Source organism: Talpa europaea (genome assembly GCF_964194135.1).
Source record: "Talpa europaea genome assembly, chromosome: 1".
Classification (NCBI taxonomy): domain Eukaryota; kingdom Metazoa; phylum Chordata; class Mammalia; order Eulipotyphla; family Talpidae; genus Talpa; species Talpa europaea.
Genome location: NC_140073.1, coordinates 72,408,769 through 72,434,599, shown reverse-complemented (window position 1 = coordinate 72,434,599; position 25,831 = coordinate 72,408,769). Strand labels below are relative to the sequence as shown.

Below are 25,831 nucleotides of genomic sequence, written 5' to 3'. Positions count from 1 at the left end.
TCTCTTTTCAGACTGTTTATGCAGATAAATATATAGTTCTGGTGAACACACAGTCTGGTTACATCAGTGTGAGTAAAACTGCCTTCCCATTAAGCAATGGTGAAAAGAATTTAGCCTCAGAAAACTAGGGTTCATCCTCACAAGGAAGCAGAACCAATTTGTGTGTTGTTTTTTTTGTTTTGTTTTGTTTTTTTTGATGCCGTCATATTATGGGAACATAGTAACAAGTGTACTTATTCCTTATGGCAATGTGTTTACCTTTGCATAATTTCAGTAAGGAATTTTATTTGTACTCAAAACAGAGAATTGGAAATGTGGTTCATTACCAAGGCTTTGACTGGAGTGTCTTTTGGGAGCTGAATTTGAGCAAAGCCAAGAAGGAAAGAGCCCAAGACATTGTCTAGAGGGTTTCAGAGACCTCCGAGGATCACAGGGAAATTTACCTCCCTTGGAAGGCCTGGAGATCAGAAGAAAGCCTTGGGAAACTTGTGAAGAGAAAATTGACCAAAAGGTACAGCTATTTCAGATACGGTGCAGCAAGGCCTTACTGTGTCCTGGCACCCGAAACCTATGCAGGCCAGATGTTGAGAACTCCATCTAAGATACCCTGTGGAAAATCCCAACAAAGCTAACAAAAATTCTGTTTGGCTATTCTGCCCTGTAAATTTATGCAAAAACACAAAAAATAATTAAAATTAGATTTAGTTTACAAAAATATTTTGTTATAGCATTTAATCGATTTGGGGTGACGGTGGAGAGAAATGTAGCCTCTCTTAACCAAATTTGAGACATTTTTCATGTTTTTTCCTCTGAGCTTTTCTGATATCTGCTTGCTATTTATTAGCATCTCTTGCTTTTATTTTTTTTTTTTCCTTGAATGGATTGACTATTTTCTAGAAATGGAGAACTTTGCCATACTGGCTATGCATGAATAATGCCTAGTGATTGACAGCTATTTCCTTTGAATACACTGTAACCCTGAAGAAAGTGTCATCTGAGGCCACACCCCAGCAACCACACATTTGATTTACATCACCAAAGAAATGTTGACAAAAATTGAAAGGGTGGAAATTGTTAGAGATACAATAAGGAGTAAATTCTGAGCCCATGAATGATGCCATGAATAGACTCTACCCCTGACATCTTTCTGGATTCCACTCCCATCTCCATGGTGATGAGATGTCAGGCACTAAGGACTATAACTCCAGAATGCTATGAACTTGGCTTTCTAAATGGGGGAGGCAGCTGTTGGAATCTAGGTATAGAACTGAGTGACCATGTTGACCTTAAAAGACTGAAGACAGGTGAACTTCACCCCCTCATGCTTTTTAAGCTTCAACTTGAACCCTCAGTTGGTACTTCTGGCAGGACAGACAACATCCAGGTGCATGCTGGACAATAAACAACCCCTTCCTTCTCCTTCCCTCCTCTCTCTCCTCTTCTCTATTCTTATTCCACTCATAAATAAACCTTAAAAAAATTTCTCTCTTCAAGCCTGCTTTTAGATCTTGTCTCAAATTCTTTTTTTTTTAAGATTTATTTATTTTTATTTATTTATTTATACAAGCACTGGGTACAGTCAGAAGCACGGGAGGGTGAGAGAATTCACCAGAGCCAGAGCGGGGAGCAGAGCAGGCAGAAGGACGAAGTACACTGCTGAGGGGAGCAGCGGGCGGCAGGAGAGGTCTGCGCGCCATGTGGGACCCTCCTCCGGTGGCCGGAGAGCAGCCGGGGATTGAACCGGCGCTGCAGAGGCTGCGGGCAGTTTCACAACCCAGCACTCAACTGCTGCACCACCAGGGAGGCCCTTGACTCAAATTCTTAAGTGCCCAGTGAAGACCCACAACCTTGGCCATCCTCTTGTTAGGGGGAAGTGATGTCCTGAGTTAATCCCATACAGGCTTTGTGGACTCCACCCCCACTCCAGACTAAAACCATCAGGACATTGGGGAAGACAAATCCCATCACCACCAAGGGGAGGGTGGCTGGGACCTGAGGGTGGAGTTGGGCAGCCAGGTTGGATATAAAAAACCAAACACGTGGGCCTAGGGCTTTCTCTGGCTCGCGATCGCTCGCCTCCCGGCTTCACCGCTCCTGGCTGGCGGCCAGCTCTCAGAGCGCCATTTTGGGGTTCCAGATCGGCGGATCGGGTAGGACTCATTTAAAACTTTGTCTCCCGCTTTTCTCCCAGAGCTGTGCATTTCCTCATTTCCCCTTCCCTTGTCAATAAACCTTTTATGAACCTTTCCCGTGCGCCTGCAGTAGAGCATTGATAAGTCCTTTTAAGCGCGCGGGTGAGGACCCACAGTCAGGCACCCCGTTTTGTATCGGGGTTGCTCTACAACACTCTTTCTCCTGAGGTTGACCTATAAAAACTTGGCATTCTGCTTGTAAGACAGTGGAGGTGGTAGTGTCTACTGCACAATAATATGCTATTTGGTAAATTGTACAGAGACTTATATGTTATATCTACATATCTACCTTTCTAGATAGGAAAATTGGCAATTTTTCTAAGAAAAACAATTAAGTACAAACATAAAAGTATTAACTAATGCCTACTAGAAAGTATATGAAAATAAGCATTTGGTGATATTGTTAGGGGGAAATGATGTCCTGAGTTAATCCTATACAGGCTTTGTGGACCCCACCCCCACTCCAGACTAAAGCCATCGAGACATTGGGAAAGACAAATCCCATCACCACCAAAGGGAGGGTGGCTGGGACCTGAGGGTGGATTTGGGCAGCCAGGTTGGATATAAAAACCAAACACGTGGGCCTTGGGGTGGCTCGCTGTCACTGGCCTCCTGGCTACACAGCTCCTGGCTTGCAGCCAGCTCTCAGAGAGCCATTTTGGGATTCCTGATCGGCAGATCGGGTAGGACTCATTTAAAACTTTGTCTCCCACTTTTCTCCCTGAGCTGTACATTTCCTCATTTCCCTTCCCTTGTAAATAAACCTTTTATTAACCTTTCGCGTGTGCCTGCAGTAGAGCATTGATAAGTCCTTTTGAGCGCGGGTGAGGACCCACAGTCAGGCACCCCGTTTTGTATCGGGGTTGCTCTACAACAATTTGAGTTAAGGTGGGAAGGTCTGGGACTCTGGGGAGCAGAGTACCTGTTCTGAAATTTATAACTTTGTTGGGGAAACAAAATAATGTACCAAAACAACCTACTATGTAAGTAAATTAATTTTCCTTCCACATGGCCAATAGTTAATTATGAACAAAGAACTGTGACAAGGGCTATATTATACAAGTACAATAATGTTCAATCTCCTTCCCCTAAGAATTCTGCAGTTCAAGACACAAGTAATGATGGTACATAAATAGAGAAGCACATAAATAGAGAAGCACCAAAAGACAGTGGAACAACTATGTAAAATCCCAGAGGAGGAGAAAGTCCTTCTAGCCTGGAGGCTTATGAGAAAGCAGAAGGAATTAAAGGTTCAGTTCCCCCTCCCTGCTCCCATCCAAAAAGGTTAGATAGACTTTTCTCAATAGCCCACGGTGGCTTTTTGTTACTTTGGTACAAGGACTAGATGTCAGTGCCCTGTAACCCTCAGGAGGTTTATCATAGTTACTTACAGAATGCAGATTGTTTTGGGTTGACAACAGTAAGTGCCCTGAAGCTTAAACAAGCTACTGCTCTTGCCCATATCTTTCCTCCCTAATTGAAGAAATAAGTGTCCAAAGGTTCTACCCTTTCCCTAATCAAAGAAGCAATCACTGTTCCCAGAAGAATGTAGTTGGGGGGGGGGGTGTCTCACCCAGTTCTAGGTTTATCAGTAAACATGTTCTCTTTATCTAAGAATCTCATCTTTACTCTCAAAGTAAGGATGAGTTTACCCGCTTTCTGTCCTTGCTGCCCCAGGTCTTAAAACACAAGATAATTATTCCTATTCTGTTCCATTATCTTTTAGAATTTCCAAGTATGTGAATTCTCCATACATATATTATTAAATGCGTTGTTTTTCCTTTGCTAACCTTGTGATGCTGTTCTGATTATTCATCCAGCCTGAGAAGAACCCGGATGTGTAGGGGATAATCTGTTTTGCACCCCAACCAGATACAACATTTTCAGTGCTAGCCTTGAAAGATGGAGACAGTTTTAAACAGTAATGATGACAGTACTGGGGGAGGGAAGGGAAGCAAGGGATTCCAGAATGGGAGGATGAGAAAAAAAATGAACATTTCCAGTGTGGTCGGCGTGGGAACCAAGCCACATACAGCTCAACAAGCGATGTGAATGTGGGAAAGGCAATATCTTCATTGGATTCCTACTATCATCACTTATCAGCATAAAGCCATAAATAACATCAAGCAAGTGTCAAGTCATATAAGGAGGGAGCAAGACAAGGACAGGTCTTGAGAACAAAGAAAGCTGAGTGGCCTGTGTGAGGAATAATGTCTATGGGTGAGCAGGGTGAAGTCTGGGGTCAGGGGAACAGGCCAGGTTCCTGGTTTATAATCTAAATATCATTATTACGGATAGAAACTGTTTCTTCCATGAGTAACTTGCAACAAGAAAAAGAAAATGTGGAGGGAGAATCTATTGATTAAAAGAGACCTGAAGACATATCTATATATGAATTTTAGTTGAACTCTGATCCAAAATGGCAAAATAATGTACTGAAGCAACCTACTCTGTAAGTAAATTAATTATAGGTTACAAAACTATGATACAAAACTCTACAACACTATGATAATTAGGAGACGATTAAATATTAGATACTTTGAAGATAAAACTCATTTTTTACAGGTACTGGTGTTGCAGCTATGCTTTTAAAAAGAATCTTTATGGCTTGAAGATATATTCTGAAACATTTAAGGATGAAGCAATGTTTGGGATTCTCTTCAAAACAATACAGAGAGTAGAAGAAAGAAAAGTTAAAAAAAGAATGGCTGCCCATGATTTTGTAATTATTACAAGTGGTGTTTAAGATTCATCACACTATCCTTCCTACCTCTGCATATGTTTGAAACGAGGCAGCTCAGGTTGGGGCTATGCTGAGTGGGGAATGTCCCCAAGGCTAGTGTGGGGGTTGGGAGGTGAGGGGGAAGGAGAAACTCCTTTTTCTACTATTGACCAGAGCAGAAAATGCCAAGTAGACTGTATTACAGTATGCCCACGGGAAGGACAGCCTGTCGGGGAGGGCCCTCCCGACTGGCCCCGGCTCTCCACTCTGCGGCCACTTTCCAGTTCGCTGAGTCTCCCGACTTTTTGTTTCTCCCCAGGAGGTCACTGGTCTTGCACCTCCTAAATCGCTGGAAGTCGCGCTCCGGGCCCCGGGCCGCCGGCTCCCCCCACGGCCCGGGGGAGCATGGTGGCGCCCGGCTGCGGGCCCGGGAAAGCGTCGCGTCGGCATGGCGACGCCCTCGGGAGCCACCTCCAGGGCGAGCGGCCTAGGACCCGGGACCTGAGGCCGGGGGGTGGGCCCCGTGGCCGCCGCCGACACACCCAGGCAGGGTGAGCCCCTCGCGGGTGTCCAGCCCCCAAGTCAGCCTGGGCCGGGTCGCAGGAGAGGTAGGGCGAAAGGCTAAGGGAGGATGTGTGGGGTGCTCCTACTTCAGGGGGTGCGGGGGAGAGAGGGGCCTCTAGGGAGGGAGCAGGCGTTTGGAAAGAACCGCCCCTAGCGGGTGGGAGGAAGGACCAGCCTTGGGGTGTGTGAGAGGGAGACGAGTGTGTGAGTGAAAGTGGCTTGGCTTTTACACCTGCCTCCAGCACAGGCCGGAATTTGAGGTTCCCTGAGAGGGAAGAGAATGGGCTGGGGAATGAGCTTGATTAGGTGTTGAGGGGATGGACAGGAATGAAGCAGCTCAGGTGGGGGCTATGCTGAGTGGGGACTGTCCCCAAAGCTAGTGTGAGGGATGGGAGGTGAGGGGAAAGGAGACACCCCATTCTGAGGAGGAGTATGAAGCTCCTTCAGTGTGGTCACAGTGTTATGCTTAATGCCAAGGATTCCCTGGGAGACTGTAAAGCCTCCTCCAAAAAAACAAATGAATGAAACACATAAAGATCCACACATAATTTTACATTCAATTTCAGGGCTTCCCAGAGCAGGCCCCCAGCCTATACAGAAGCCTCAAGTTTAGAGTCTTAGCTGTGAAGATATAAAGAGATGTGGGATTTGTCAAGTGCCAGTACAAGGCAGTAGCTTATCAAGGCCAAATAAGTAACAGAGACAGTGACTGGTAAAGAATGTTAATGATGTGGACTTGGGGAGAAGGGGGTGTAAAAGGAGTGTTTGGGGAAGGCAGGTGTAGGGCCTGAGGGTTAGGACCTAAAGTGGGACCCTAGGTCCTAGGACAGGACTCTTAAGAGTCCTGGTGGAGGAGGTTTATAGCTTCCCTAGCTCCTCATCCATCTGATTCGGGGAGAGCCCCTGAAATGTGGCTTATAAATGCTGTGTCTAGTAAATGGGTCTCCAGATGACAAAGGGTTGCATAGTCACACACCTAATGGCCAGATTTGGAGAAGTCTCAGAAGAGGCCTGTTTAATTGTTTACTTCAACATTTTCCAAATTTATACACGTGTGAGTGCTTTTATTTCTCCCTTCCTGTGCCTCTGCTACCAGCTTAAGAAGCATGTCAGCATTACATTTTGGAAAAAAATTTTTTTTTTCTTTTGAGAATGTCAGCTTTATTTTTTTTTTCCTTCACAGTTTTTTGTATTTAGTATTAAATGGACATATGTGTTCAAACAATCATGTATATGTGGTGTAGGGTCAGGAAGGGACACTGAGCAGGTTTTCCGATCCAGCAGACCCGATAAGGAGGAGTCAGAGTCCTCAGTGGTTTGCAGGTTTTTATTGGGGTTCAGCGGGTACGTGGCAGGCAGGGGTACTGGGGGGCCGGGAGGCTGGCAGTCCTCCCAGCCCCCATCAAATCCTCACTCTATCTGGGCTCTCCGGCCTTCTCTCTGCTTCTCTTCTTCTCTCTCCGCTTCCATTCGTTCTTGGCTTCTGCTGGTGTCCCCCTGACGCCGCCCTTATAAACTCAGTCTCTCAGTCCAGGTGCACCCACTCCAGGTGCCGCCATCAGGCATGCACTCAGGACCACAGGGTTCCCTCATCTATCCTAATTGTGGGAGGGCAGAAAAGACTGATACTTTTTTCTTACCCTATGATATGCTTTACTTTTAAATATTTTAACAGAATATTTAAGTATTATTATATAAAATTCCCCATTGTTTATGGTGTCTTATATTTACACCATTAAATGTTTTTATATTAATTTTTTTACATCATTGTTCATTTTTAAATAATATTTGCTTCCCCCCACCCTCTCAGGTGTAGTCCCCATAGAGTTTCCTTCCCCAATGCCCCCGTGCACCATCACCTCAGTCCCCTGTGCTCCTCCCTCCCTCCCTCTGATCCCTCTCCTGCCTCCTCCCCTGCAGGCTGTCTCTCATTTATAATTGTCTGTTTTTGCTTTGTTGTGTTTTGTACTGTTACTACTTTTTCACACTGATGTCTTACGTGGTTCCCCTATATTCCTGCTTAAGTGAAACCATCCAATATTTTTCTTTTTCCTTTTGGCTTATTTTTTTTTTTAATTTCACAATGTTTTATTTTTATTTTTTTTTAAATAATAAATTTTATTTTTATATTCCCCATACAATTGCAGCCCCCCCCCATTCTGACCCCAATCCCTCCCCTCCCGTCCCCGCCTCCCTAAAAGTGTCTCTGGTTCATAGTTTTTTGTTGATTTTGATTTTCACTTTCTTACAGTTATTCATTTTCCTGGTCCCTTATTTAAGTTTTCTAGATTTCTGCTATGAGTGAGACCATCCGGTATTTTTCTTTTTCTTTCTGGCTTATTTCACTGAGCATAATCCCTTCCAACTCCATCCATGTAGCTGCAAACTGTATGTGTTTGTCTTTTTTGATTGCTGAGTAATATTCCATTGTGTATATGGACCACATCTTCTTGATCCAGTCATCTATTTTTGGGCATTTGTGTTGTTTCCAGGTTTTACCTATTGTAAATAGTGCTGCAATAAACATAGGGGTACAGGTACTCTTTTGAATCATTGTTTCTGTGTCCTTTGGGTAGATCCCTAGTAGTGGAATTGTGGGGTCATATGGTAGCTCCATTTTTAGTAGACTGAGGAACCTCCAGACAGCTTTCCATAGTGGCTGGACAAGTTTGCACTCCCACCAGCAATGCAGGAGAGTTCCTTTTTCACCACATCCTCGCCAACATTTGTTGTTGCTTGTTTCTTTGATATGTGTTCATTCTTACTGGTGTGAGGTGGTATCTCAATGTGGTTTTAATTTGCGTTTCCCTGATTAAAAGGGATGTTGAACATTTTTTCATATGCCTGTTGGCCATTTGCATTTCCTCTTTGTAGAAATGTCTTTTAAGTTCTTCTGCCCATTTCTTGACTGGATTGTTTATTTTGTTTTTGTTGAGTTGTTTGGGTTCTTTGTATATCTTTGTGATCAGTCCCTTATCAGTTGACTGGAGTGCAAAGATTTTTTTCCCAATCAGTGGGGTGTCTCTCTGTTTTGGTTAATGTCTCTTTTGCTGTGCAGAAGCTTTTCAGTTTGATGTAATCCCAGGTATTTATCTTTTCTTTGACTTTCTTTACTTTGGGTGATGAGTCTTTAAAGATGTTATTGCGATGTGTGTCTTGCAGTATTTTACCTATATTTTCTTCTATATATTTTATGGTTTCAGGTCTTATGTCAGTTCTTTTATCCATTTTGAGTTGATTTTTGTTCATGGTGAGAGGTAGTGGTCTAGTTTCATTTTTTTGCCTGTGGTGGTCCAGTTTTCCCAGCACCATTGATTGACCAAACTGTCCATATTCCATTGCATATTCTTTGCTCCTTTGTCAAAGATCAGTTGTCCATATAAGTGTGCCTTTATTTCTGGGTTCTCTATTTGGTTCCGTTGGTCTGTGTGTCTTTTTTGTTCCAATACCAAACTGTTTTAATTATTATGGCTTTGTAGTATAGCTTGAAGTTTGGAAGTGTGATACCTCCTTTCTCCTTTGTTTTCACCAGTAGGGCTTTGGCTATTTGTGGTTTTTTGTGGTTCCATATGAATTTCACCAGTATTTGTTCTATTTCTTTGAAGAATGTCATGGAGATTTTTTTTTTTTTTTTTTTGCGAGGAAACGTTAGGTTTTTTTTTTTTTATATATAATTTTTTTTTTAATTTTTATATTCCCCATACAACTGCGACACCCTTATTTTGACCCCAATCCCTCCCCTCCCCGCCCCTCACCCCCCCATGTCATGGAGATTTTTATTGGAATAGCGTTAAATCTGTATATTGCTTTTGGTTGGATGGACATTTTAATAATGTTAATTTTTCCAATCCATGAGCAGGGAATGTCTTTCCATTTCTTTGTGTCTTCTTCTATTTCTTTTACAGTGTTTTATAATTTTCTTTGTATAAGTCTTTCACCTCTTTTGTTAGGTTTATTCCCAAGTATTTGATTTTTTTTTTGTTTCAATAATAAAAGGGATGGTTTTCTTGATTTCTTTTTCCTCAGATTAATTGTTAGTGTATAGGAAAGCTACTGATTTTTGCATGTTGATTTGTATCCTGCTACTTTAAAGAACTGGTTGATTATTTTGAGTAGTTTTTCTGTGAAATTTTTAGGATTCTCTATGTATACTATCACATCATCTGCAAATAGTGATAGTTTTACTTCTTCTTTCCCTATTTGGATTCCTTGTATGTCTTTCTCTTGTCTTACTGCCCTGGCTAGGACCTCCAGTATTATATTGAAAAGCAGTGGTGAGAGAGGACATCATTGTCTTGTTCCTGATCTTAAAGGAAAGGTCTTCAGCTTTTCGCCATTGAGAATATTGGAAGTGGGTTTGTCGTATATGACTTTTATCACAGTAGTTATGTTCCTTCTATCCTGAGAATTTCAAGGGCCTTTATCATAAATGGATGTTAGACTTTGTCGAATGCTTTCTCAGCATCTATTGATATGATCATATGTTTTTTTATTTTTCTTTTTGTTGATGTGTTGGACTACACTGATTGATTTTCGTATGTTGAACTGTCCTTGTGCCCCTGGGATGAATCCCACTTGATCGTGGTGTATTATCCCTTTGATGCATTGTTGGATTCTGTTGGCAAGGATTTTGTTAAGGATTTTTGCATCTGTGTTCATTAGGGAGATTGGCCTGTAATTTTCTTTTTTTGCTGTCTTTGTTTGATTTTGGTATTAGTGTAATGTTGGCTTTGTAGAACATATTTGGTAGTATTCCTTCTTTTTCAATTTTTTGAAAGAGTTTGTGTAGGAGAGGCACTAATTCACTGCTGAATGTTTGGTTGAATTCATTTGTGAAGCCATCTGGGCCTGGGCTTTTGTTTTTGGAGAGGCTTTGATTACTGCCTCAATTTTGCTGCTTGTAATTGGTCTGTTTAGGTGTTCTGTTTCTTCTTTGTCCAGCCTTGGATGATTATATCGTTCTAGGAATTTGTCCATCTCTTCTAGGTTGTTGAATTTATTTGCATATGTGTTCATAATAATCTCTGATTATTCTTTTGATTTCTACTGAGTCTGTTGTGATTTCTCCTTTCATTTATAATCATTTTGGAAAAATTCTTGAAGAGGGTTAAGGCCCAGGGAAGGGTGCTGAGCAATGGCATGATACTGGGTAGTGATGTGAGATTACAAGGAGATTAATGGGACAGCCTTGTGTGGGAATGGAGTAGCCACAAGGGACTAGAGACAGAGGGCCCGAACCATAGTAAACTCAGCTGTGACAAGAGGAACATTTGTCAAGGACTGAGGAAAAAATATGTGTGTAGTTTCTCATGGATGGTTATATTGCTACTGTTTTCTTCTCAGGAAATGACCTTTGGCACTAAATGAAGACTCCATTTCTCATGATAAAATGGCAGCAGTGAAAACCCCCAGCAGAGAACTAAAGAAAGCCGAAGAACCATTTAATGATGTATCACCCCTCCTTTTGAAAAGCCTAGTAGAGGAGCCCAAGAAAAGGAAAGAAGTACCTAATCACCTCCTAGAATCAAGTAAGTGGTTACAATTTGCTTTCCAGAGGATCCAAAGCCTAGAAGGCACAATGGAATTTTTGTTGTTGACTTATCTATATTGTTTTACAGGCTATAGTAGTTATCATTGTTAAGAAAAGTAGTCTGTTTCATTCCTTTCATTTAACTTGGGGCTTTGGTGTAAATTGGTCACCCAGTTCAGTTGCTTCCACTACCTTGAATGTGTTTCAGAGGATCTGTCCTGAGTACCTTGTTCCTCATCCATAGCAGGTCACAGGGATGGCTGTAGTGCTCTCGTCTGTGGTCACACTCTCCCCCAACCACCCTTCACATTCCAGTCAGTTTCTAGAATCCTGGTGACTTCTATCCTTGCACTGCTCCAATATTCACAGGTGTTCCCGTCACATACAAAACAAAGTCCTAATTCCTTCACGTGTCATCTGGCCCGCTTTGCTGCTGATGTCTCCCTGCCCACCCACCACCTCCCAGTGCTGTGCTCCCCTCATCCCTGCTCCAGCCCTGTTACCCCTGCTCCTTCAAGACCATGTGCATTTTACACCTTGCCTTTACCATGCACATCCCTTAGGCTAAAAAGCCTGGTAAATCTGTGTCCAAGCCTGATCACTTTGCTTGTGTTATTCTCATTTAATTTGCACAAAGCATGAGATGTATCCTATTATCACTTACTGTTGGAGAGGCTGACACTCAGAGGGGTCAAGTGAATCCCCCAAGATCTCCAGCTAAGTGGAATATTGGTGCTCAGCTGTTGCAGCCCAGAGTCCAGCTCCTTGTATCAACGCAGGTTGCTTCCCACTCATCCAAAGCCCATCTGTATGCCAGACACATGCTGTGATGTATTTTTTTTGGTACTGATGGAATTTATTGAGTACAAATTTGTATATTGGACTGTTTCTGGGCTCAACAGAAAAATGCCCCCTTTATATCAATTTTGTAGCCCTAAAACAAAACAAAGGCTTTAAAAATTACCAAATAATGTTCAATTGTATCCTTAAAAATGCTAAATAGCCTACAGAGATCATCAGTCCTCCTGAAACACCATCCTTGCTCCATCCCAGCCCTTTAGTTTGACTCAAAGCTGATGACAGTGACAACTTACCTGTCATTGGAGGAGCTGAGCACCCAATGTTTGCTGCCCACTTAAGATGTGGATTAGAATCCCAGTGCACTGAGGAAGGGTTGAGAGTGTTTGTGGCTCACAGGATTTGGATAAACTAAGGGTGAAAGGTCATCATTTATAAGAAATTGGACAGTGCATTCACATTGAGGAAGGCAGCTCAGTGGTTGAATTTGACAGATCCGGGATTAATTTTTCACTGCCAGCTTTGGGCAAGTTGTCCAATCTCAGCCTTGTGGAGTCTCAGCTTTCTCATCTGCAAAATGAGAATAATACCTGCTTCATAGTGTTATAAACAAATGCCTCACATAAAGTCCTGATGGCAGGGAGGGGGTTCTCAGTACCATCTCTACACATCTCAACTCCTGAAATGAAGAACTGGGCAAAGTTTTGTAGACCTAGACACTTCTTTGGCTATTTAAAACTTGTTCTCAAATCAAAAAAAAAAAAAAAAGATGTTCACATTATAATAGTTATTTAAGACTTTACTGTCCAGGGGATAATTATTCAGAGCTTTAAGATTTAAGCTATATATCACATTGTAATTCTATCCGAGGGAAACAATAACAGCCAAATACATTGTAATAAAGTTAGACACTTGGTGTTAGGATTCCTCATAGTTATGGCAGAATAAGTAATAGCAGTGTTATTTAGAGCAAAAATAGTGCAGGCTCTTTAACGAGCTCCAGTTATATTATGAAGACTTCTGCAAAATGTGAGGAGCAAATTATTTTAAGAGGTAATAAACAATACATGTGGATTTATTTTGTGAGGATAATATCTCCCGGGTGATGTGTAAAGATAGAGGGAGAAGCAGTACAGTCCCTTTGGAACAGATTAATCTTATTGACAGCTCTGTCCTCTGTCTGAAACTTTCATAGGCTTAAAATATCCTAAATTAAAGAAAGCCCATGTCAATAGGATCTTCCTGCATTTAATATTTTCGTTGACATCTCATCTCATAATGTACTTATCTACATTGTTTTTATAGAGGTTTATGCAAAACTCAAGAATAATAAGGTCATAGAGGCAAAACCTGGCATATTGCATTTTGGAGGCTATGAAGTAGAAAAACAACACCAACAGATTCTGGTAGGTGCTTTTTAAGTGGGCTAATTAATCACAATAATGAAATGACATGAATGTTCTGCCTTTATATACTCGTTCATCTAAAAAGCAGCATTATCAGCAGAAGTACAGGTGTAAATTGTACCACAAAGGGAGGTCTAGGCTGAAAATTTTTCTTTTTCTTTTTTTCCTTTTTTTATTTTTTTTTAATTTTATATATTTTTACATCATTTTTTCATTTTTGCACAATGTGTGCATTTTCATCTTGGTTATAGTCCCCATACAATTCCCACACACCCCTCCCTTGTTTTGATCCTACTCCCTTCTCCCCACCACCCGTAGTGTGTCTCTGGTTTATAGTTGCTTGTTGATTTTGATTTTTACTTTATTATAGTTAGTTTTTTCCCTAGTCTCTTATTTAAGTTTTCTAAATTCCTAAATTTCTAAAATTTCTAAATTTTTCTTTCTGGCTTATTTCGCTGAGCATGATGACTTCCTAGGCTGAGAAATTTTTAAGTTACCTTTGTGCCCTTGGACCAGTTTACACTCCCCATCCCTCACCCCCAACCCTGGCCAAAGATCCTGCTCAGCACCCTTCCCAAACAGGTATCCTTAGGGACCAGCAGCTATGATTTGTCTCACAGGATTTACTATAGTCCTATCCTAGCTCTCCAGCTCTGTGGAGGTTGTAACATTACCCTCACTATAGGAATGAAGAAACCAAGATTCCAGAATGTTATAGTACCTCAAGAACATAGAGCTATTAAGTGATGGAGGCAGAACTTGACTCTTTTTTAAATTTTTTTAAAATTTTTTACATCATTGTTTGTTTTTAAACAATATTTGCTTTCCCTCCGCTCAGGTGTAGACCCCGTAGAGTTTCCTTCCCCAAGGCACCCGTGCACCATCACCTCAGCCCCCTGTGCTCCTCTCTCCCTCCCTCTGGTCTCTCTCCCTCCCCCTCCCCTGCAGGATGTCTCTGATTTATAATTGTCTGTTTGTTTTGTTTTGTTCTGTTTTGTATTGTTATTTTTTATACTGATGTCTTATTTGGTTCCCCTATATTCCTCCTATAAGTGAAATCATCCAATATTTTTCTTTTTCCTTCTGACTTATTTCACTGAGCATAATTCTTTCTAGCTCCATCCGTGTTGCTGCGAATGGCATGAGTTTATCTTTTTTGATTGCTGAGTAATATTCCATGGTGTATATGTACCACATCTTCTTGATCCAGTCATCTATTTTGGGCATTTGAGACCTTGACTCTTAAACTGCCTTTCTCCAAATCAGTGCATGCTTTCCCCAGGCCTACACCACCAGGTAAAGGGGGGTGTGTTTTCTAGGAGATTCCAGCAAGGGTTTTGTTTCACTGCTCAGGTCAGATGTACACATCTAAACTGGTTATTCTGGTTGAGAGATTCTGGCCAAGTCTGGGCTGCAGGGGTCAACTCCATTGAGCTGGCTCCAGAAGAGAGATGAGAGGCGGGACTGCAAAGTGACTGACACCAATAGTGACAGCAGCCCATTGCAGAACCACTTCAAAGTTCAGTCCTTCTGGGTCCCTGTCAATGACCCGAATGTTCTGACTAGGCTCGACCCTCGGTCCCTAGAGCATTCTTAACTCCCATGCTAACAGGGATATGAAGTTTTTAAGTTTGTGTACTTAGCAGGTGAAAATACAACATAATTACATAGTTATGTTCTAAAAATATTTTACAAAAGGATTTCTAATTTTTGGAAGTTTATATTGAGGTAAGGATGGCTTATAGCATTATATGAGTTAATAAATTTCAGCATTATAATTCTACATCTGTGAACACTATAGTTTGATCAGCACCTAAAATCTAGTTTCTATCCATCACTACACACTTGCCCCTTTTATCCATTTCACTCTCCTCCCTCAATCTCCTTCTCCTTGGGTAATCTCCAGTCTGTTTTCTGTATATAAGAGTTCGCTTCAGTTTTTTGTTTTGTTTTGATTTTGGTTTTTTTGGCTATTTGCTTTATTTATATTTCACATATGAGTGAAAGAGTTTTGTATTTCTCACTTAGCCAATACCGCTAGGTCCATCCTATTGTCACAAATACCCAAAAGTCATCTTTTTTATATCTGAGTAGTATTCCATTATGTATATACACCATGGCTTCTTTATCCAACCATTTGTTGTTGAACACGTAAGTTGATTTATTTTATTATTGTTGTAAATAATGCTGCAGTGAGTATAGAGGTGCATATATCTATTTGTACTAGTGTTTTCTCAGTTTTTATAAAATTATCCAGTGGAATAGCTGGATCATATGGTATTTCTATTCTTAATTTGTTTAGAACTCACCATTCTGCTTTCCATAGTAGTTACACAGTGTTAAATTCCCAGCAACAGTGTATGAGGGTTCCCTTTTCCCCACATCCTTGCCAACACTTGTTTTTCTTTTTGATAATAGCCATTCTCACAGGTTGAGATGTCTTTGCAGTTTTGATTTGCCTTTCCTTGATGATAAATGACCTTTTCATAAATACCTTTTCATGTGCCTGTTGGCCATTTCTATGTCTTCTTTGGAGAAACGTCTATTCAGGTCTTCTGCCCATTGTTTGATTGGGCTTTTTGCTTTTTTGTTATCGTTGTTGCTGAGTTGTATGAGTTCTTTATGTGTTTTGGATAACCCTGGATGCATGTATGACTTGCAAATATTTTCTCTCTTTCTGTAGGTTGCCTTTCTGTTTTGGTAATGCTTTCTTTCCCTGTGCAGAATTTTATATTTTGATGTCATCTCACTTGTTTATCTTTTACTTTTGCTTCTCTTTTATGGGTTTTCCATAAAAAGCCTTTTTAAAGGCTTCCTGCATGTGTTTTCTTCTATTTGCTTTATGGTTTCAGGAACCTGAACTTTAAATCAGCTCTACAACCTCTGTGACTTCACCAGGATCCCCTAAAGCAACACTGTGCTCTGGGCCAAACTGACCTGAGCATGGATGGGCCCGAGGTGGGCTCTCACCTCCTGGGCTCCCTGAGGCTCTCCCCCTATCCTTACCCATGACAAGCATCTACCTTTAGATGTAGTGCATTCTTTTTTTTTTTTTTTAAAGGTTTATTTATTTATACAAGAACTGGGGTATAGGCCAGATGTGCGGGAGGGTGAGAGGATTCACCAGAGACAGAGCGGGAAACAGAACAGGAAGACTGACAAAATACACTGCTGAGGGGAGCAGCGGGCGAGACAGGCGAGGTCTGCTGAGCCATGTGGGTTGCTCCCTGGCTGGCCGGGGGATCAAACCTGTGCTGCAGAGGCTGCGGACAGCTTCACAATGCAGCACTCAACCACCTGCGCCACCAGGGAGGCCCTAGATGTAGTGCATTCTTAGAAGCCATCTATCATCTAAATAATTTCAGAGAAAGACAAATACCACATAGTATCACTTTCATGTGGAATCTAAGCAAATAAACAAAATCAAGCTCATGGATATAGGGAACAGATTGGTGGTTATCAGAGGCAGGGTGGGGAGTGGGCAAATGGGTGAAGGGGTTTAAAAGTACAAAGAGTCAGCTATAAAAGTAAGTATGTCACAGGGATGTCATATGCAGCATGGACCGTAGTTAATAATGCTGTATTGTATTATTTTAAAGTTGCTATGAGAGTACATCTTCAAAGTTTTTATCACAAGAAAAATTTTTGTGACTATGTATGGTAACAGATGTTAGCTGGACTTACTGTGGTGATCATTTCACAGTGTATTCCAGTATCAAATCATTATGTTCTATATCTGAAACTAATGTAATACTACATGTCCATTTTATAAATATTTTAAGATATTTAAACTCTCATGTTAGACCGCTCAGAGGAGAATCTTGTGGGAAAAGGCAGCTGGAAGAATGTCCGGGAGTGAAGTGAGGTTTCTGTCAGGCAGTCCCCAGTACACAGGGCAAGCAGCTTCCACAACTTCTTATGCACTGACGTGGCTAAAGAGAGACTAGATCAGGAGAGAAACCTGTTAGGTGCCCAGCACTTCCTCTCAGGAAAAGGGATTTAAGACTGATTAGGAACTTCCCCCATCGACCTATGAGAACTCATTTCTTATAACAGCATCAAAAACCAAGGTTAATGATTCATTTTAGAGCTTAATTTTCTTAGTATTAGATTTGCTAACTAGATTATGAAAGGATATACCTAAAATAATTGTCATTTGTGACTATTCATTTTTATAATAAATAATTTACTCTCCTCTTTATCTTACTCCTACCCTAGACAATCACTAATCTATTTTATATTGGTATAGATTTGCCTGTTCTGGACATTGCATATATTCTGGACTTCTACAACATGTGGTCTTCTATAACTAGCTTCTTTCATTGAACATTAATGCTTTCAAGGATCAGTCAACTTGCAGCATGCACCAAGAACCAAGACATCATTCATTTTTTTGGGCCAAGTAATATTCCATTGTATGGATATACCACAGTTTAGTCATTTATTGGGTGGTGGCTTTCCATTTGGGGGCTTTCCATTTTCATAGTGCTACTGTGAACATTAAAATACGTGTTTTTGTGTAGATATATTTTCAGTTCTCTTGTAAATATGTCATAGAGTGGAGTTTTAGGGTTGTATGGTTTCTGTGGCTGGCTTCATAAATTACCCCCAAATCTATGGTCTTAGAAAACAGAAATTCTGGAGATCAGAGTCCAAAATCAACATGACATGCCCATCCAAAAACTCTTGGGGAGAATCTTTCATTGTTTCTTCCAGCTTCTGGTGACTCCCGGTATTCTTTGGCTTGTGGCAGCATCACTCCAATATCTGCCTCATCTTCACATGGCCTTCTCCTCTGATTCTTACTGTCTTCTCTTATGCCTATTAAAAGTACTTGTCATTGGATTTAGGACTCATCTGGATAATTCAGCCTAACCTCATCTCATGTTGAGCATCTTTTCATGAGCTTATTGTCATGATGTTAAAAAAAAAAAAGGCTTATGGAGAAGCCATTTGGATAGTTCAAAAGTAAAGTGAGAAATAGGAAGAAGCTATCAGGGCATAGAGGAAGACACTGAGAGAGGTTCAGGTAAGCATGTATGCAACATGTTTGGACACCAGTGTACAACCTGGTTTTCCTACATGGTAAGATTTTGGGAGGCAGGTAAAAGCTTCACTGTGCTGAAGAACAGGGCTATCGTTGTCTTTTGTAGGGCACAATGCCTAACACACAGAAGACATTCAATAAATATTTGTGATGACACTGAGCTCATTTTATTGGAGATACACTAATTCTAAGCAAATGCTGTGTAGAGTTTTAATAATCACATTGCTTCTATTAGACATTAAAACAAACAGAAATAGATAAAAGTACAAAATGATTTCATTGTAGTAAAATTCTGGGAGATCTTCAGAAAACCAGCTTTCTGTTTCCATCAGCAAAGTTAAATAAATACCTAATGTAATTACCTTGAGATTCTTGCCAAACAATGAGAAAATCCAGCTCTGCTTTTATCTTGGTTTTGCCACAGGAAACTATGCACATTGCCCAAGAAAGGAATGATTGTGTGTTTTAAGCCACAATAAATTATTCATTAACATTTGAGTTTGATCCGGATCCGGTTAAAGGATTTACTTGGATTTAAAGCATTTTACTTGGATTCATATCGAAATCAATGTTATGATTCCCTTAAAATTTGAAATAATGCTTTCCAGTTTTCTCAAAATTAAGGCCTTTTTCTTCAATTCTTTTTCCCTCTGTGGAAAGACTTGTCTGGGGAATTGCATTTATTAAGTAAATAATTAATCAATTTTCCCATGAGACAATCAGTGTTGCTGTTGCCAACCCCAAACACAGTTGGGAGCCCGTGCAGCCTTATCTTCTGTAAATTAACAATTCTTCAGGCTTTCTGAAATAACAGTAGTAGCTTTCAATTCCCTACTGCAGACTTTAGAGACCCTCCCAAGATTTTGATTCTCAAAATTGGATCCATGAATCTCAAAACTTATCCTTGGTGTGTCAGGGTGGGGAGAGTTGTAGCCAGTGTACATATATGCTTAAAGCATCTTTCTAGAGCGTCAATTTTATCCTGATATTTTGGAACAAAATTGTAGAGCAAAGTGTGTAACCAGCCTGCATTTTAAGATAAAACAATCTAAAGAAACTACAAACCTGCTTGAACTTTGTCTCCAGCTCCCTGGAGTTAGATACTAACCTTCCCTGAGAAACTGTGCCACTGAGGGAAGCGGTAAAAGTCACGAACTTGAAGGCTGAAATGCTTTTGGAAAATACTGTGATAAGTGCTTGCAGCTGCAATTTAACCCCTATTCATCCCAAGTCACCCCTTCTTTGGAAGGTGGGCTTTGCTCTGCACTGGGGAGGGAGAAGGCAGGGCACTCCTGGGAGCACAAAGAAGGGGGCACCTGGACACAGGGGTAGGGCGTGGGGGTGTAGGGGGGTGTGGTGGGGTGAAGAGAGCTATGAGCAGTACTTGGGAAATCCCTGTAAATTTGGAGTAAAAACTATTAAATTGATGACTCCTTGGGGACTTGGGGTGTGTGGTTGGTAGTTTTTTGTTTGTTTGTTTGTTGTGTTTGTGAGGTCAGTTCTGAAAAGCTTAGGGGCTAAGTTTCATGTTCAGAGTTAGCCTGGTGCCCTGTGGGGTCAGCATGAAGGTCATGATGACCCACTCAGCCAGGAGAAGCTCTGTTCCCAAGGAACACAGACCTGGGGGCACTGGGGACATCTATGGACCCCAAAATTGGTGGATAAGGCAGGATTTTAGATAATTTTATCTTTCCTCACCTCCAAGTCAATGCTGGTTTATTTGTTTTTTCTTATTTTCAAATAAGCTTTTAATACTGGTTTAAAATACACTTTCTAAACACTTCTTTCATCTAAAGGCTTTCCCACTCCCTTTGAGTAATTATTTTTCCCCAGTTTTAATTACAAATGAAAAGACAGAATGCCATGTTAGTCCTGAAAGGCTATTACTTTTTACCAACTTAAGAAGTAAAACTGACCTGCTGATGAAGTATATCAAGAAAGGTGGAAAATGCAATTTGGGCTCTGAGATCTGGTGAGATGTGCAGGAGCAGGGGACCAGAGCCCTGGGCCAGAACTGAGGACCAGGGTTCTAGGCCCAGCTGTCCACTCAGCCCCGTGTGCTGGGAGCGGTGCCAGACCTTTGTGTCTTCATACGCTCAGAGGATTTTACTAAACGTACTAAATGTGCAATCAGAACTTGAGAACTGCAAAATTAATAGAACCTCCAGTTGTCCTTTTTTGCTTTACTTTGTTAGGGTTTGTTGTTTTAAGCTAGTTAAAAAAGTTCATTGGCAAATATGTGGTCTCAAACTATCTTAGGAAACATTTGATTTAAACATCCTTGTAAAAAGAAGGATTTTCTCCCCCACCATCACTGTGTCCACTGTTTATTGAGGCCTTGGCCCTCTGCCATCTGCCACGGAGCCCTTCAGTCGTAACAAGTGTCCGTTTCATGCACAACAAAGCAAAAACAGACAATTATAAACCAGAGACATCCTGCAGGGGAGGGGGAGGGAGAGGGATCAGAGGGAGGGAGGGAGGAAGACAGGGGACTGAGGTGATGGTGCACGGGTGCCTTGGGGAAGGAAACTCTATGGGGACTACACCTGAGGGGGTGGGGGGAAGCAAATATGGTTTAAAAATGAACAATGATGTAAAAAATTTTAAAAATTAATATAAAAAAAGAATAGAAAGTATGTGAAGGGTATACCTCACAGGTGGTAATTTTCTTTAGAAACCATTGACAACTAGGAAATAAAACATTCTATTTTATGTGTCTTGGAAAAAAAACAAGTGTCCGTTTCACATCAAATCTCAGGAAAAGCTGGAGACATTTTCTTTCTGTTTCTGTACTCTTTTCCTGAATACACATTTTTATTTTTTTTATTAAGGTAGCATCAGTTTATAACACCCTGAATGCTTTAGGAGCACAGGCTCGCGTTTCCTCAAATGTGTGTTGCCACACCACACCCACCACCAGAGTGCCCATCACCCTCCACCATAGTCCACCTCTCCACATCCATCCTCTCCCCTCCTCCTGTTACCTCAGCATGGTGTCAGAAGGCTCGGGTTTGTTTTGGTTTGTTTTGTCTGTTTGTTTTTCTTTATTGTCTGCATATATGTGAAATCACCTGGGACTTGTCTTTCACTTAGCATCCTTCCCTTGGGTCCCACCCATGTTGTCACAAATGGGAAAATTTTATCTTTTTTTTTTTTATAGTGGAGTATTTTCCATTGTGTGATTTATGCACATCTTTATCCAGTCGTCCACTGATAAGCACTTGGGTTGTTTCTTGCTGTTGTAAGCAGGGCTGCAGTGAACACAGGGTGCATGTACCTTTTGAATTCATGTTTTTTTTTTTTTTTTTTAATTTTCTAGAGGCATGTCTTATTTATTTATTATTTCTTTGTTTGTTTGGTTTATACATGCACTGGGTACAGTCAGAAGCGCGGGAGGGTGAGAGAATTCACCAGAGCCAGAGCGGGGAGCAGAGCAGGCAGAAGGACCGAAGTACACTGCTGAGGGGAGCAGCGGGCGGCAGGAGAGGTCTGCGCGCCATGCGGGACCCTCCTCTGGTGGCCGGGGAGCAGCCGGGGATCGAACCGGCTGCAGAGGCTGCAGGCAGCTTCGCAACCCAGCGCTCAACCGCTGCGCCACCGGGGAGGCCCTTGAATTCATGTTTTAATACTCCTCAGATAGACACCTAGATGGGGAATCGCTTGATCACATGATAGTTCTATTTTCAATATTTTGAAGACCCTCTATATGTTTTGCATAGGGCTAGGCCAGTCTCCATTTCCACAGTAGTGTGCAGGGTTCTGAGAAAGTCCTTAAGCTGGGCAGAGGCACCGAGGCATAGTTGATTGTTCTTTAAATCGTGTTTGCTATGATTATTATTTTTTGTTCTTTAAATGGCAGTTATGTTTATTATTTTTAAAATTGATGTGTGATGTGATGGAGTTTGTAGCTTTTAAAAATATATCTCCTCAAATCTCTTCAGGAATAAGATGAAAGATAAATAAACCAGGAGATGTATATTGTGTAAATTAATTACCTAAAAAAAAATTGGAGTCAGGAAGGCCTGTAGAGGGAGCTCTCCGGAACTGGCACTGCAGACCTTCCTGTGTGTCCTCACCTTCATTTGCAGCCCCCACAGGAAGGAGTTAATCCTTCCACTTCCAAACCTGAAGAGGTCCTCTCTTCCACCTGCTTTTGCTCTACAAAAGTAAGCCTTTTTTGGGGCCTCCCCGGTGGCACAGCCGGTGCAGCACAGCGCAGCGCTGTGAAGCTGTTGTCTGCAGCCTCCACGGTGCCAGTTCGATTCCGGCCCGCCAGGGAGATTCCCACATGGCGCAGCAGACCTCTCCTGTCTCACCCACTGCTCCCCTCAGCAGTGTATTTGAGTCCTTCTGCATGTTCTGCTCCCCGCTCTGTCTCTGGTGGATTCTCTTAGCCTCCCATGCCTCTGGCCTATACCCCAGTGTTTGCATAAATAAATAAATCTTAAAAAAAAAAAAAAGTACGCCTCTTTCAAAGTATTTTTCTGCACTTGCTGTTCTCAGCCATAGCATGTATTTCCCAAATTGCATTTCCTCTGGCTGTTCACAAATAAACAACTTGTTGTCACTGGTAAAATAACCGGCTACTTTGATCTAAAGGGGACAATATGCAAACAGATAAAACTCTCTTCTCTAAATGCTTCTTTTTCTCTCCCAGCATCTGGTCAATGTATCCAATGAAGACATCAATATTCATATTATACCCCCACAAACCAAATACTTTGAGATCAAGTATGTGAAAAAGGTGAGCGTCCTCTGCTTGTCTAGTCTTCCATAGTATTCCTTGTTGGGTTGTGCCTTGGGGTGGGTGTGTGATGTGGGGTCACCAGCCCTGGTCTCTGTGTGCCATGTCCCAACAAAAGCTCTCTTGCCTTCCAGGAACAGCACCTCGTCCCTGGCTTGTCCCTCATGGTCACCATTATATTTTCTCCTGATGAATGGCGATACTACTATGACTGCATTCGTGTTCACTGTAAGGTAAGTCCTCACAGTGGGAGAGGGAGTGTCAAAACTTATGTTCTCAAGAGAAGAAGAAATAAAGATGGAATCACAAGTCGGAAGTTTCTCTGTCCAACCCTTGGGTCTGAGTGCTTGGAGGGTCCTCGTCCAGAAACATGGGTCCCAGTTGGGAGGGTATTAGGCTCACAAGAATGGGGCAGAGCCACGAGACGCTGTTCGCCTCAGGCTTCTCACCTGCCCCAGGCTAGAGACCTCACTTACCGTGTGTTGCTGGGAGTTGAAATCTTTTTCAAATAACTTAAACATACTCCTTTAAGCAACAACCCGAGTTGTGATTAAAAACACTGGGGACTGGCTGGTGTTTCCTGTTGGAATGTCCTCAGAGCTAGAGCTGGGGCTCAGCAGAGAGGTGGGGGCCTTGCGATGGGGCTGCAGATGGTTGTGCTGTGTTAGTTTTAGAGACTTTTCAAGGTCACCTCCTTTATCCTCTGGCTCCAGTCAGAGCCAACTCCCAGTGCTGCCCACCCTCCTCTTAAAACTCTCCCCTTTCCCCTTTGCTCTGTATTCCAGACCCCACTCTTTAAATTGAAAAGACTTAAGTTAACTAAATTTAATTTTTCAAAACCAAAATGGAAGAGTATGCTTTGGTAACAGTTAGGTGTCAATTTAAAAAACAAACCTAGAAACAAAATCAGAATATTGCCTTCAGGAGAAATGTTCTGTACCAAGAAGAAAAATTTCTGGGACAGGCATTGTGCAGAGTGTCAGGCACACTTCCTGCAGCTTTGCAGCATGCTAGTAACATCTGGCATTTATGTGGTAATTTTTATCTTTTAAAGTTTTGATCATCTGCTTTACATTTTTAAAACACCTTTACAGAAAGGCAGAATTATTCTTGCAAAGGAAGAAACAAGGCTTGGAGAGGTAGAAGGTCATTTTCAAGGTCACTCTGCAAGGCCTCCCTGCCCTCTTGCCAGCTCACTGTCCACTATTCAGTGTTTTCTGGATCAGCTGATTCTGTACTGGTTTCTCTTTCTATCCAGCCACTAAAGATTGTGTTTCCCTATAGTTTTCTGAGCTAGAAGCAGGTAGGTTACTGTCTTTATTTTTACCCAACGGCATCTTGACCTTGCCTGAAAAATAATGAATATAGTTTCAGAGAAATGTACTGAAAATTTCCTATACTTTTATTTATAGCTAGGAAAACTTAATATTTCTGATGTTTTGCTTAAGCACTCAGGTTCCTTAAGGAAATACCTTTTAATGATAGGAAACAAGATAAGAAATAAGGCATCTACAAGTTCGTATTTGAAAATTATTGTGTTCAGTTTAGTACACTTCACTTTTTTCCATTAATTTTAGGGAGATGACACTTTGCTTGTTCCCATCCATGCCTATCCTGTTATGAATACGCTGAACTTTCCCTCATTTATAAATCTATCAAATGTTCTCCTTGGTGAAAGGTAAGTTACCAAAATGAACTACCAAAATATGTAATAGTGTGTGAAAAGTTAGGATATATATATTTATATTGAGTAAATATATATTTCAAAAGCTAGATTTGTATTTTTCTTAATGGAAGATTATGCTTCTAGTTGAGTTAGACTGGTTGAGTTTGCCTGGCAGTTGCTAAGGCAAAATAACAACAATAAAAAAACTCAAGTCAAAATATCATAAAAAAGGGAATGTATCAGGTCCTTTAACTGAAAGGTACCAGGTGGGCCTTTAGGCATGGCTGGATCTAGGAGTTTAAATCAGATTGAAGGACATGGACTCTCCTTTATCTTAGTTCTGCTGCTGCTTTCCCGGCAGGCTGCCACTCTTGGGGACATGCCCACATACTGAGGGCAGTGGAGGTGGTTGGAGTAGCTGTAGAGGTTGAGGCTGTTAAGCAACAGTCCCAGGATTGAGTCCTATTGAACCAACTTGGGTCTTGTGCCCATCTATTAATCAATCTCTATTTTTAGATGAAGTGGAGAGTGGATGCAGGGAAGGCACAGGTAAGGGAAAGCCAACACAGGAGCCAAATCACAGATTCCCTCCCTCCCATTCTTTTTTGTTGGGGGAAATAGTTAATGAGTCCAATTGTAATTTAAGACATGTCTTGTTTCTTTCCATAAATATGTATTAAATACTTACTATCAGGAACAGAGCTGTCTGTTCCTAGGATATATAAAGAAGAAGGATATTGAGTTGTCAGATGTTGATATTTAATGGCCATGCCAGTTGTTAAAATATCGAAATACTTCTGTACTGGTTGGGAAATAAACACTTATTGAGCCCCCTTCTCTCCATCCCAGCTGCCTGTCCCCTCTTCTGCCATTCCTACCCCGCTCAATGGTTCAGTAACTAAGTTTCAATACCTCACAATTTGGGTTGGGGCTTGGCTCAGTCTTCTGTCCACTCCAACTGAGATCTACCTGTGAAGTCCCAATAGATTGATATTTTTAATGTCACCCATGACAAAAATTTCTGAACCTACTGATCTTAGAATTTAATGGGAAAATAACAATATTATCAATTAATTACAACAATTGGTAAGTGCTGTAACAGACGCACACATAGGGTCTGAGTAGAGGGACCACTTAACTAACACATCTTTCTTAATGGGGA

General features: G+C 41.4%; 1 protein-coding gene across 1 annotated transcript in view; it reads left to right on the top strand.

The window, feature by feature from the left end:
• Nucleotides 1-10,867: 10,867 nt before the first annotated feature.
• The window catches only part of CFAP221 (cilia and flagella associated protein 221), a gene marked incomplete at both ends in the record, with an annotated part of 86,008 nt that continues 71,044 nt past the window's right edge, over nt 10,868-25,831 (top strand). The window contains 5 exons of the mRNA XM_084254269.1: nt 10,868-11,006; nt 13,112-13,212; nt 22,917-23,003; nt 23,138-23,236; nt 24,581-24,681. Coding sequence (XP_084110395.1) covers nt 10,868-11,006; nt 13,112-13,212; nt 22,917-23,003; nt 23,138-23,236; nt 24,581-24,681 — 527 coding nt within the window. The remainder of the gene's footprint in view (nt 11,007-13,111; nt 13,213-22,916; nt 23,004-23,137; nt 23,237-24,580; nt 24,682-25,831) is intronic.